This window comes from Colletes latitarsis, chromosome 11 (assembly GCF_051014445.1).
Source record: "Colletes latitarsis isolate SP2378_abdomen chromosome 11, iyColLati1, whole genome shotgun sequence".
In the NCBI taxonomy this organism is placed as follows: Eukaryota; Metazoa; Arthropoda; class Insecta; order Hymenoptera; family Colletidae; genus Colletes; species Colletes latitarsis.
The window spans coordinates 15209400-15221997 of record NC_135144.1 but is presented as its reverse complement, the minus strand read 5'-3'; the positions used below and the strand labels follow the sequence as shown (position 1 = coordinate 15221997).

At 35.3% G+C, this 12598-nt stretch overlaps 2 protein-coding genes across 3 annotated transcripts; one reads left to right on the top strand and one right to left on the bottom strand.

Annotated features, from left to right (window-relative positions):
• Window positions 1-682: 682 nt before the first annotated feature.
• On the top strand, window positions 683-3290 carry LOC143348121 (chitinase domain-containing protein 1). Of its 2 annotated transcripts, XM_076777997.1 has the most exons (8): window positions 683-1104; window positions 1187-1333; window positions 1416-1596; window positions 1672-1781; window positions 1855-2009; window positions 2152-2481; window positions 2589-2674; window positions 3082-3290. In XM_076777997.1, exons 1-8 carry the CDS (start codon window positions 988-990, stop codon window positions 3102-3104), a joined length of 1149 nt encoding a protein of 382 aa, XP_076634112.1. In that variant the 5' UTR covers window positions 683-987; the 3' UTR covers window positions 3105-3290. The 2 variants fall into 2 exon arrangements, with proteins under 2 accessions (XP_076634112.1, XP_076634111.1); XM_076777996.1 differs by lacking the exon at window positions 3082-3290 and having other exon boundaries at window positions 684-1104; window positions 2589-2730.
• Window positions 2990-5863, bottom strand: LOC143348124 (estradiol 17-beta-dehydrogenase 11). The gene is made up of 8 exons (XM_076778001.1): window positions 5731-5863; window positions 4202-4447; window positions 4008-4132; window positions 3806-3916; window positions 3566-3727; window positions 3409-3491; window positions 3221-3337; window positions 2990-3140 (listed from the first exon to the last, which is right to left on the bottom strand). The coding sequence occupies exons 2-8, from the start codon at window positions 4437-4439 to the stop codon at window positions 2990-2992; spliced, it is 987 nt and encodes a 328-aa protein (XP_076634116.1). The 5' UTR covers window positions 4440-4447; window positions 5731-5863.
• Between the last annotated feature and the right edge of the window lie 6735 nt (window positions 5864-12598).

The following is a 12598-nucleotide window of genomic DNA, read 5'->3' as shown; positions in this document are numbered from 1 at the left end:
TACAGAAAAATTGTCCAATACTTTTTTGTAGGTACCCATGAGCTCTACTTCAAAAAAAAGTTTCATTGAAATATATTCACAATTGTAGGAGTTATGGCCGTTTGAAAATTGGACCATTTTTATGGGGTTTTTCTCATTTTGCGGGGTCAAGGACTAACTTTTCGAATATTTTTGCGATTTGTACATATTCTCCATCAAAATACGCGTAGTTTGTTTTTTTAAACATTAAAATCGTCCAATCCTTTCAGAAGTTATGACGTTTTAAAGATTCGCATGAAAATTCGGGCAGACATTTCTGGCCAGAAATTATATTTTCGGTAAGGAATTTTTTTCTCGAAAGTGCGCAGGATTTCGGGGGTATGTGTAATGACCAAAAATGATTGTAATTGACTCCCGCAACCGAAAATAATTTTTCCAGAACGAATTGAAATTTTTGAATTTAATTGTTAGTAACTTTTTAACGAAGCCTCTATCAACAAATTGGTATTCTTGATTTTTGTCCTATTTTGGCCTCTAGAATTCTCTATTAAAATTTTTCCCAGGGGTGGCCGAACACCCTGTATAAGCATCCCATTATAAATAATGCTCATTCATAGAAATAATAAAAATGTCTAGGCAATCGAGATTCGAAATTGTATGCCATTGACGCGAGGACGAACTTGAGCTGTTCAAGATCATGAGGGAAAGGCTCGTATTTGCCTTCTTTCTCGATTTCCCAAAGTTGTGCAAAGTGCCGAGTTCACGTAACATGGCTCTTGCGGTAGATCATGTCTGTAGACGCTAAGGAAGTTTGTCGTTACTAGTGACGCTGTCAATGCACTCAATTATGCCAAATCTGGCCATACTGCATACATACATGTATTTATACAGTCTGACTGTAGCGCATTCTGTCAACAATTCTAACAAAATCCTTTGAATAACAATTCAACCACATATGTTACCCGGCAATGACATTTGGTTTCAATTAGTCAGTATTAAATAATTATTATGAACATTTTTACACTAACCATTAGCTTGTTCTTACTTGTTCAATTATCGAAATGTACGTTATCGCCACCGAGAGGAAAGACTGGTAAGAAAAATAAAGGAAAAATCGAGAGTAAGGTAAAGAGAACGGAATTACAAAATTATTGTAGACGAATATTTATTTATTATATGTTGATTTTGTCGTACATTTAAATTGTAGAAAGGCCCTGCAGATCAGGATGTTTTCGAGCGATATTTGGTTGTTAAGAATCCTAAATCACACGATATTATTCGTGAATCGGGATTCTATTTTTCTAATACAACTCGCAGACGATTTACCGGGAATGTTTTAGGATACATTACACCGGTAAGTTAATCACTCATGCTTGAGTAAAATAATTTGCAAAGTATTTAAAATAGTGGTTTTATTAAAAGTACGTTTGATTTAGTGGAATAACAATGGGCTCGAAGTTTCCAAACTATTTCATGGAAAATTTACCATGGTATCACCAGTGTGGTTAGCATTTCCAGGAGGCAATGATTCAACGTACAAATTGGCGACTCATGATGTACAGAAAAAGTGGTTGAAAGAAATGAGATCCGCAAACAGTGAAGACCATTATGTGAAAAGTATGTGAAATTAAAAATTATAACATTATGATAAATTTCTGTACATTTCTATAAGTATATAAATATTGGTTTTAGTTTTACCAAGAGTATTATTTGAACATTGGTCGGTTAATGATATTATTGGATTGTACAGCGACACAAATAAACAGATTGCACTAATTTCTGTACTCATAGATACGGCTAAGGTATCTACAAAAATACGTAGAATTAACTAAATGTCTATAAAACTATTCTAACAATTATGTTATTTTGTTTCAGACGTTCCATTTTGATGGCTACGTTTTTGAAATGTGGAACCAGTTTGTATTATCGGGTGCAGACATGCAGATTGTTGTGTCAGTGATTCAATCCATAGCTCAAAACCTGAAAAACAATGATTTGGATGTAATTTTAGCAGTACCACCATCGGGAGGGTAAGTTTTATTTTATTATTTTTTATCATTATTAAACGAATGTTGTTTCTGTGCTTTGTATATTTCGTAAAGAAATAGGAAATTAGTTGAGAAAAAAGGAGGAATATATCTTAACGATACTATGTCTTCTCGAAACTTTCAGCCCAACAGTTCAGTTGTTTAATAGAGATCAATTTGACCAGTTATCACCATATTTAAAAGCTTTTTCTTTAATGACGTACGATTATTCAAGCGTACAACGTCCTGGACCCAACAGTCCCTTGGATTGGGCAAGGGAATGCGTGGAATTGTTAGTACCCGAAAATGGTCCTAAACGGGCCCAGATATTGCTAGGTCTTAATTTCTATGGATACAATTACACCCCTGAAGGCGGGGGAGCGATTCTAGGGTCAGACTATTTGAAAATACTCGAATCCTTTAAAGGGAAAATTCAGTGGGATAATAACAGCAAAGAACACTTTTTCGAAGCAAAGTAAGACGTATTTTTAAAAATTCCGAATTAGACTCGGAATTATAAGAGAACTAGCATTTTAGGTATAATCGATTTGGTATAGGTTGAAATTTAGGGATGTATTTCAGGTCATCAGGGGGCAGTGGAATTATCTTTTATCCGACATTATACTCTATTCTGCATCGACTGGATCTTGCATCAGAATTGGGTACAGGTATATCTATTTGGGAGCTTGGTCAGGGATTACATTACTTTTACGATTTGTTATGAATATTTTTATAAATATTACAAAAATACATGACGTGAAAAAAATAAAATTGTAATTAACATTACATATTACAATATTCAGTCTTAATAGTAACCAATAACAAACTTATTCTTTTACATAAATACAACTAGTAGTCATAGTTTAAATTCCTGAATAAGTAACAATGACATTTTTTTGTTACTCTATTCCATTAAAATTGAAGTCATAAATTATTACAGAACACGTACGAACGTTTCCTCGGTAGTTTCGAAATTGTTTGTACTAGTGTACGTATGTCTCTTTAGAAATTAGTGTAACGTTGTTGTTATCTGTTAATGTTTGTCTTTCTTCTTTCTTGTTCAACATCATCATAGATTGGGGTCCACGTATAATGTGATACATCAACGCCCAACACAACTTTGCTGGTAATAAGCTAATATAAAAAAAAAAAATGACTATTATAATTACTGTTTGAACCAGATTAAACAAAGCACAGAAATTGTTGCGTTTTACCATTTAAGTGGTAACAGGTACCTAACTGCCCCAGGCAGTACAATGTTTATTTGATTTACCAATATTCCGGATACAACTTGGTCAGCAACATAGTCAGGTTTTAACATTGGCATCAATCTATAAGTTACAACTTTTTTTAAGAAACTTGAACCAATATGTGTTAGGTTACTGGATCGATATCTATGTACCTAGGTTTCACTCCTTGAAACATACCAGTGTTGATAAAATAAGGGCAAACTAAGGTCGCATGAATTCCATCGTACCCATGAGCCTAAAATAACACACAATCGCTTATTATAATATCTAAAGTTAAATAAATTAAAAGCAATGTAAAAACGTTGAAACCTTAAGTTCACTGAAAAGACTCTCGTGATAACCGATAGCAGCAGATTTGGTTGCTGAATAATCCGTGCAGTTGTAAGTTCCTAAGAGACCAGCCACACTGGCCACAGTCACAATATGGCCATGATTATTTTTCATCATATCTCCCATGAATGCCTTAGTTATCTGTTAAAGCAGACACTCGACAACAGTGTTTCGTATATGTATATCATACGCGGCAAAATATTATCCGATAGAACTTACCCAATAGTGAGACAAGATATTAACTCCGTAAGTGCGTTCGATTTCTTCATCGGGGAGAGCCAACAACGTTTTTCCGTATACGTAGCCGGCGTTGTTTATCAGTAGCGTTACCTGAGTATTAATATTTCAGAACATTAATCACGACCTGTCCCTTAACGAAATAATTGTATAGTTGGATCAAACTCAATAGCGGTTCACTCACATTACCCACTTCAATTTGCACTGTCTTTGCTGTTTTATATACCTCCTCCCTGTTTGCGATATCGCAGTAGTAACTCCAACATTTTCCTCCATTTCCTCTTATTTCTCGAACCGTATTCTGCATACCTGTAAATATTATTTCTAGAAACATTCATAGCAGTGTCTGTACGAGTGACAAAATCAATCTCGACTCGCCAGTTCTGTTAATGTCCCAGATGACTACGTGTGCTCCAAGTTTGGCCAATTTTTTGGCGATCAAGGTTCCAATACCACCCGCACCTCCCGTTATCAAAGCGATCTCTCCTTTTATAGATTTTGCACGGTAGCGTCGAGGAACGAACGTTAATAAAACAGCCTCGCTTATATAAATTACCGCCATTCCCAAAAATAACAGTAGATCGTACATTAAGATAGTCCATTCGGGTAGTTCCATTTGTATCCCTAAACAACGAAACGATCAACTTTAGCAAAACGGTCTCGTCCCTCGTTGATGATTAAATGGACATTATCAGAAAAAAAACCCAAGAGAAAACTTTGTTACAGCTATTGCATACTAGGACCAATTGGGTCTTCTCAAAACTAGTTTCTTTTTATAACTCTGATAACGAAGCGTAGGCTAGTTATTCAGAGTTTCATAATTCTGATCTTTGAATCAGGAGTAAAGCGTGTAAAAAAAAAAAAATTGCAAGGGGGACAAAGTAGACTTTTAGTTCGCGATAAGACGAACGGGACCAAGATTGCGTTGCGCGCGCTTAAATGTTACTTCATATGCTCGGTTAATCCTCGTCTTATTTATTTTTTCATCGACGTATCGTACGTTCACTTCTATGCAGAAGTAGAGAACTCGCGAAAGGCCTGTTTCTTCGTTTATACAAAAAGTAGAAATCAGTGGCCTAAATGTTAGCGGTGGACGCGAATTGCCTGCGCAGCGCGGTGCGACCGATATATGTATACAATCGTGCTTCAGATTTGCGGTTACCGGGTGTTATTAACTTCGGTCGATGCACCAAGGTTCCTCGTCGTAAAATTTATTCTATGGTCGTCGTACGCGTCACCTCGAATATATTTATCTGTCCGATTATTCGTAAGGAACATCCTTTCGTGCGAGCCGTGAATATATACATATGCGCCAAAAAGGGAGATCCCCCTCGTTTCCGTCACAACCCTTTCACACAATGCTATTATAGAAATTTAATGATTTGTTTCATACAGCCTTTGTTTTACCAGTGGTCTTTAATCCATTCCATGTAGGACGACTGTTTACATAGTAGTAGGTAATTTATATATTTCTATTTGCGAAGCCAGAATATGAAGATTTAGTAGTCGAGTGCAAAAAATATTAGACAACTCGAAAAACAATGATAGTTTTTGATCGAGCCAATAATTGTTGATTGTACTCGATTCTTAAATGATTAATTTTCTAAACGCAACTGTTCACAGAACGGATGGAATTACTTGTTAAAACCTAATTATTACAATCAGATACCTATATTAATTATCGAATTTTCCAATGACTGGTTAACGTCATTAATTTTATTAATTCGTCCAACACCAAAACACTATTCCCGATTCTATTTTATATGTGTTTCGCGTTCATTTTTACTGTATTTGAAATTTTTATTCGTGTAGAGGATGGTCGAACACTGTTTCCACAATTGTTTCGTTGAACGTCGAGTCATACTCACGCGCGAAAGAAACTCTCGAGTGCTCGGTAAAATTGTTACCTGTTTAAAGAAGACGTTTCTCGAGTATGTTATTGCTTGCGCAGGAAAGCACACGGGGTTAAGGAACGGTACAGGTTCTTCTTAGTGTACTTGCGTGTCTGTTGATCGACTGATGTTGACTGACGCCTATATCTTGCGGTACGACCGAGTTGAAGGCCCGTGATGCTTTGCCGCGTAACTTCAAGCTCTCCTCAGTGACGTATTCAAAAGTCTTAGGAAAGCGGTTTGTTCACTTTTACGTTTAACTTTCGTAATACATTCTTTATGTTTCCTTTGTTAATGACCGAATTAAGCGCTTCATTAATAATTGTACGCAATAGTGTACATGCGTTTAAAAGCTTACACGAAATGTGTATAAATAGACTACGACGGATGTAAATCGTAAGAGTCGATAGAAAAAGTCTTAATTATGGGAAAACTAACTGTTAGAAAAATGTTAACTTTTTAGTCTGTAAGTTCTTTGGATGATTAAATGTGATGTAAGTAGCATAATAGTTCTTTCAGAGCTAATGTTGAATGCGATGAATGCAGTATTTGACGATGAGATGTAAACTGAAATAATGGACGATAAATCATAGTCGCTTCGAGATGTCGTCTAATGGTCGTTAACACGTTGAACTTGAGTTATATGAGTTATTTTGCAGTACGCGTAGTCGTATAAAGAATTATTTATGCACTTATGAATTAAGATGTTGAATATTATTTTCTCGGCACGCGTTAACTGTATTTAATTATGTTGGTTCTGCTTGAGTTTTATTTTTTAGCTAAAGTTGAAGGTGGGCATTTTTAGCGGTAAAAGCTTAAAATCTGAAAAAGTAAACTCTTTTACATGGTTTCTATAAAATATAAATTTTTTAACGTAAATTCGAAACGAGAAATTCGACAGTACGTAAAATAAAAATAGAAATACATAGGCGTAGACTGGCTCGGACCGAAATATAAAACCGTTAGGACCCGTTCTGGATACGCCACTGGATTTAGTATAGTATAATGCAGAGTGCTCGATTCACGCGTTGCAGATTCCTATTTGATATCCTAGAAAAAGTCTGTACCAGGTTTATGGTGAAAGTTTTCGTGCCTCTCTCTTCCTACCGTTCTGATGCTGTCCTATCATTTTATACCTTCTGCGAGCCTCTGCTTGAACTAGCATATGCGCGGCATCGCTATGTATACTACTCATATAGAGCATGAAATCGCGAGGAAATATACTTTTACCGGAAAAGCAGTGGCCCGTGACGACTACTCGTTTCTTCGGAAACTCGTATTCCGTATATCCGGAGACTTCGTTACTTGTGTCAACATTTTACTACCATTCAACAATCTATCTAGCATATACGTCAATTTATAGAAAAAAAACTACCAAAGTTATTACTTAGTAATTAAACAAAAGAAAAGAATTTTTAAGCACAATTTTTTTTAAACTGGTTCAAAGTGGTTCCGTCTGTTAATGACGTATATCTTTAACAATGATAGCGCAAGTAGAATTTTTTTTTCATTTTTCCTCGCGCGTAGTCGCTTGTTATGATTTCTTAAATTTCTGTAATTAACGATGCCCTTTACCCTTTCCCTTCCCCTTCCCCTTCCCCTTTCCTGTATATTGTCAAAGCCGTAGCATCGGGTAGACTAAACATTCCGGGAAATTACACGCGAGGTCGTTGAATCGCGATCCGTCGGCAATCGCGTAATTTTTCTTTAGGTAGAAAGTTACGGGGGTGCACAGTGAATCCTTGAATTACGCGCATGCAATGGGAACAGAATATTACGACGCTTCGGTTTGCACAATAATAATAAGGAAATTGAGATCGGTAGAAGAAAATTTATTCGGTTTTTATCGGAATTTCTTGTATACGCAGAGATTCAGGAGTGTGAAATCCTCTCTTGCCAATCAGGACCGAAAGATAATTGAATACAATTATTAAGGAAATTTATTTTAAACATAAAAGATTACGTATCACTCAAGTGCTTTGATACTAAGATTTTTATAAGTTCAATAAGTGGAGTGAATCGCTTTGGCTGAAATGTAGAATAAAGAAGATAGAAATTATCGCGTGCCCGGTGAAAGAATGACGTTCAAGATCTAGGTCGGCGGCACTGTTTCCGTACAAAGAAACAGACACATACGGAAACAACAGCGTTTGCTGTTGTTACGCCGATTTCCGTTCTTCGTTTTTCAAATGACGGCCGTCTCAAGCAGGAGAAACTTCCTGCGGTTCATCCTTCTCGTTCATTTTACAATTTTGATCGTTTAAGAGTTAAGGGGAAAGTTTAAAGCATTTCGAAATTATTAATTTTGTTGAATTATTATCACTGCACGTCGTTAAAATTCGAACGAAATTTTTATTTAAACGACCGTCATCGTCGCCAAGTATGAATCGAACAATAAAACGACAACCGCTGGGCGCTGTGCCGCTTCATTCTTTATGCAACTCTCGTTGCTCTTCGTAATGAATCGTATCTGAATCGATGAATAAATGAAAGACAAATCACGATACGAACAATCGAATTTTAGTTATTGTTGTCCTTTAGAGCGGACAGGACTATAAATTTCTTTGTCGTTCATTGCGTTCAAGGATCAACTTACATGTAACACGTACGTGAATATTCTCCGAGAATTCTGAAAAGACTCCTTTTAAAATCGTAACTCGTACGATGTGCAATATTAGCACATTATCGATCGATCGAAGTGATCTGCCTCTTTGATTAGAAGCGTGTTTATATTAATTTTATGCAATCTTGAATCGCAGATAATTAGGCATTAGACAATAGTTAATTTTCAAATGTTGAAGAAAGAAGTTTTGTGAAATTTTTAACCAAACAGATAAAATGATATATTTGAAATACCATTATGATCGATAGTAATAATATGGAAGAGGAAATGTAACTAATAAATTATCTATTTTCAAAAGTAATACAAACTTTTGAACCAATTAGACTCTCAATGTACGTGGCTCCATCTACTGGAGGAACGTCAGTATTTCGGGTACATACGTATATCGACCGAAGGTTCCAATCTTTTGTTCACGAAAAGCAATATGTAATGTTATTTTCTCTAAATTAATATAATATTTTCAATTTTCAGTAAACACACGTTTGCCTTTCAAAGTGCTACTCATTTTTGAAATTTAATACCAATACAATCTATTGTGGATTTCACGAGTTTAAATTCAAATGGAAGTAGAAATTCGTAATGAAAAATATCGTTTTGTAATAGATTCACAGAATACGTAGAAACGTAGAGAGACGAAAAGAGGATCTGTAGTGTACCAATATTTGCATATTTAGTAATCACCTATCGGAGCAAAAAGGCCTCTTCAATAACAATCATCGTAGTCCATTCTGGCTAGGTTTACCCAATGTGAATTTCAGAGAAAGTACACGCTAATAATAATTTCGTAATTATTATTTTTCTAGACACCTCGAATTCTGAACGACGTTTTCACTTCAATCGCAGATGCTTCCGCTGACGCAAAATTTCACGACTAATTTCTCTTTATATCAATCTTCTTTCCAAATTCATTTTATAACAGCCGTATAATATATTCAAATTTTCTTATACAACATAATTTGGTCCATGTTTTTATCGTTTGACGTAAGAAAAGTTACAAAATACGATCCGTTTCAGCGCTTCGTACAGTTTGTAAAATTTTTTTTGAAACGGTCTATCAATTAATGTCTAGGGGACACATATATGCGAAGAACTTTTCACTTATATTTTAAACTCCAATTATCACTGTTATCGTAACCGTGCGATATCGTACGTTAAATTCAGCAATATGAAACGGTGTCTTGAAGACACTGTTACGTTTTCAAAAACAGAAAAAAAATCTAAAAAATCGTAATAAAAGTATATGTTAATTTCAAATACATGTACATGTATGTCAAAGTACATGTACATATTTGGTAGTACTACTTAAACAAAAAATAACATAAAATCACTTTAGTTTCGAGTTACCTATAAGGTCAGTTTGATTTTTTAAAAGGATTGATTTATAGTGCTAAAGCTTGTAAAAGGATGAAACTGAAAAGTTCAGTTGCTGGATTTAATAACCAAGGTTACACGAATGATTAATATGGAAATCTGAAACCTTTTTAAAAATGTTGCGGAAACTCATTATGAACGATTTGTTAATCTTTCCACCTCTCGACGTCAAGAGTTCATCAAACGAGCAAAGTTGTTAACGACCGATTAGGATTTAATGCGTTTCGGTTATAAGGATTTCCGAATTATTCCAACCTGGTCACTTTCACTCGCAGAGTTGCTCTGGAAAGCTGACGACACAACGTCGTGAAACAACCTGTAGCTTTTGCTCGGCCACTCGAGTCGCAAAGAGAGAGATCTCTCGTGTTCAAGTTCAGTGGTTCTACGATGGAACGTAACTTTCAATTTCATCGAAATCCGTGCTACTAAAAATAATTAGACGAGTGATTTGGCGATCGATATTCTGAGATTTACTTGGACCATGGAAATTTACAATACTGCTGTACTTTTCTAACGAACTACGGACAAAATTCTATACAAAGGTATTTGATATATTATACAGAAAAGAATAATAAAAAGAAGCGTCGCAAACGTCGATAACGATGCAAGAATATACCGTATTAAACGTTACTCGAAGTAGTTGTTAGATTTGGTCACACATTTAAAAATTTCCTCCTCCAATATAAGATACCACCCAATCTCCTCGATCGCGGTAGAGAAAAAATTTTAAAAAATTCTTTACTATTCATTAGTTTGGAAATAAAACTGACCATAGAGTGATTAAGAATTTTAGTATACAAGTACAGAGTAGCGCACGGTGTCTAATTGTTAATGAAAGTTACTTTATGGTCAGTTTTATTCCCAAGCTAATGAATAGTAATTATATTTACGTAGCTTTTGAAATGATGGAAGGATTACGAAAGCAGTTAAATATAAATGCCGATTTTAATAATGCCACCGGTTCTATCACTATGTAATTTATAGATGTTTGCTCGATTAAAAGAAACGCGTTAACTCTCGAGGCAAGAACAATTGTCTCGACGTTGGTTTTGTTCGCAGTTTTAAATGTCACCGACATTTGGTTACAACGATGCACGCATTTTATTCTTCTGCATCTTATAATAGACATTAGTATGTATTCAGCTATGCATCCATGACCTTAAACTGACTTCAAAATTAACATTTTCTTATTAAATGTCAAACTGGTTTCTTTTTTGGTACCTATGTATACTTCAGTGCTGACAAAAAGTGATTTGCGAATGCACACACTCGTATTTATGAACACAGTGTCATAATGATTCGCATTAACATTCAAATTTGATACATGATACTAGAAAAGTCACTATTATATGTGCACATATTTATTAGATTTACGAATTAATTCTCTTTTTTTATGCATCATAAATATCTGATTACTATTATAAATATCTAATTATGTGATTTTTATTTAATTATTTTTATCGAAATACAAAAAATCCTGCAAAAAGAGCATCTTGTATAACGTGTCGATGTCTCAGAGTTGGGAAAAGAGATATAGTTTACTTATAATTGCCACGATAAAATGACACGGAGTCGGACTGTAATTACGTGATAATTAGATAGTTTTTACACACTTTGAAGATTCGCAATTATGTTGCAGCGGTTAGACAATAATTACCATTCGATTGCGCGTGATCGCATCGTGATAAATGTAATCGGATTACATTTCGCTCTACTCCGTACAATAAAGGAAGAAGGGGCCATAAAGTATCGTTGGTTTAGACAGTCGTTGATAGTTAACAGTGCTCTTTTCGCGTCGATCCAATTTTTGTCTCCTTCGCGCGTAAATCGTTGATCGTTCGATCAACAGGTTTCACGTGCCCGGTCTTTTAACAAGCTTCGGTAACTGAACGTTGTTTCGCCAGCACGGTACCTACCGGATCTCCTTGACACATTAAATTCCGTCGGTCTTTTGCCCATCATTTGATAGCGACCGTTCGCATTACGTTCTTTGGCATAAAAATAATTGGTGAAAAACTACTGTTGGCCGATTCTCGAGCGTTTTGTTCGACTCTCGTTGATCCGCGATATCTCGGTCGAAGAAAACGCGCGGTACGATCGCCGAGCATTTTGTATCGTAACGCGCCGCGCCGGTGTTCTAGTTCGTAAATTACGGGTACAACGAGCTGTAATGAAACTAGACAGCGTAATGTTACGAAGAGGAGAAGAACGGACCTCCGCGTTTATCTTTCCTCCCTTCGATTTTAATCGAAATAACACCTAACACAGTTTTTAAATAAACGCAGATCGTATTCTGTATAGCGTACATGCAAATAGAAAATGTATAAATTTCATTTTAATCAAACACACACGTATCCGAGTTAGAAATACTCGATCAGATCTGATGATAAATCGTTATTCAATTTGTTATTGAAATCATTGTATCAATCACATTACTAAGGATAAAATGTAAAATCAAGGTTGCTCGGTTCATACGCAAAAACCTGTTCGAAGAAAATATTGTTGAAAATTTGCATTGCAAATGATCTAAGATCGATTTCTTTTTTTTTAATCAATCTGATAAAATCTAACATAAAAAATTAAGTTCATTTAATGAATGCATCTCATCAATGATCTAAACAACACACCAGAATGCGAATGGATTAAAACTTTAAAAACGAAATTAATCTATATTTAGGTAAGTATCTTTTTATAATTTTCATAAATTTGAATCATACGAGGAATCCGTAAAGCAACATGCAGCCTTCAAATGCTAGAAGGTTCCCCACCCTTTGTTCGCAACAAGTAAGATCACGGAAGTACGACAAGGACTCTTACTTACAACTTGTTAGAACAGAATCTTACTTCATTTGTCGAGTTATACGTGTCCTGCGATCGTTCGTACCGGAA

What these genes read in the sequence shown, in the direction of transcription:
- LOC143348124 (XM_076778001.1), bottom strand. Translation starts at nt 4,439, where the DNA reads ATGGAACTACCCGAATGGACTATCTTAATGTACGATCTACTGTTATTT. An exon ending in CTGGGACATTAACAGAACTG is followed by an intron (nt 4,133 to 4,201) that starts GCGAGTCGAGAT and finishes TAATATTTACAG; the next exon opens with GTATGCAGAATACGGTTCGA. An exon ending in ATATCTTGTCTCACTATTGG is followed by an intron (nt 3,728 to 3,805) that starts GTAAGTTCTATC and finishes CTGCTTTAACAG; the next exon opens with ATAACTAAGGCATTCATGGG.
- LOC143348121 (XM_076777996.1), top strand. Translation starts at nt 988, where the DNA reads ATGAACATTTTTACACTAACCATTAGCTTGTTCTTACTTGTTCAATTA. An exon ending in TACTCATAGATACGGCTAAG is followed by an intron (nt 1,782 to 1,854) that starts GTATCTACAAAA and finishes ATTTTGTTTCAG; the next exon opens with ACGTTCCATTTTGATGGCTA. An exon ending in GCAGTACCACCATCGGGAGG is followed by an intron (nt 2,010 to 2,151) that starts GTAAGTTTTATT and finishes CGAAACTTTCAG; the next exon opens with CCCAACAGTTCAGTTGTTTA.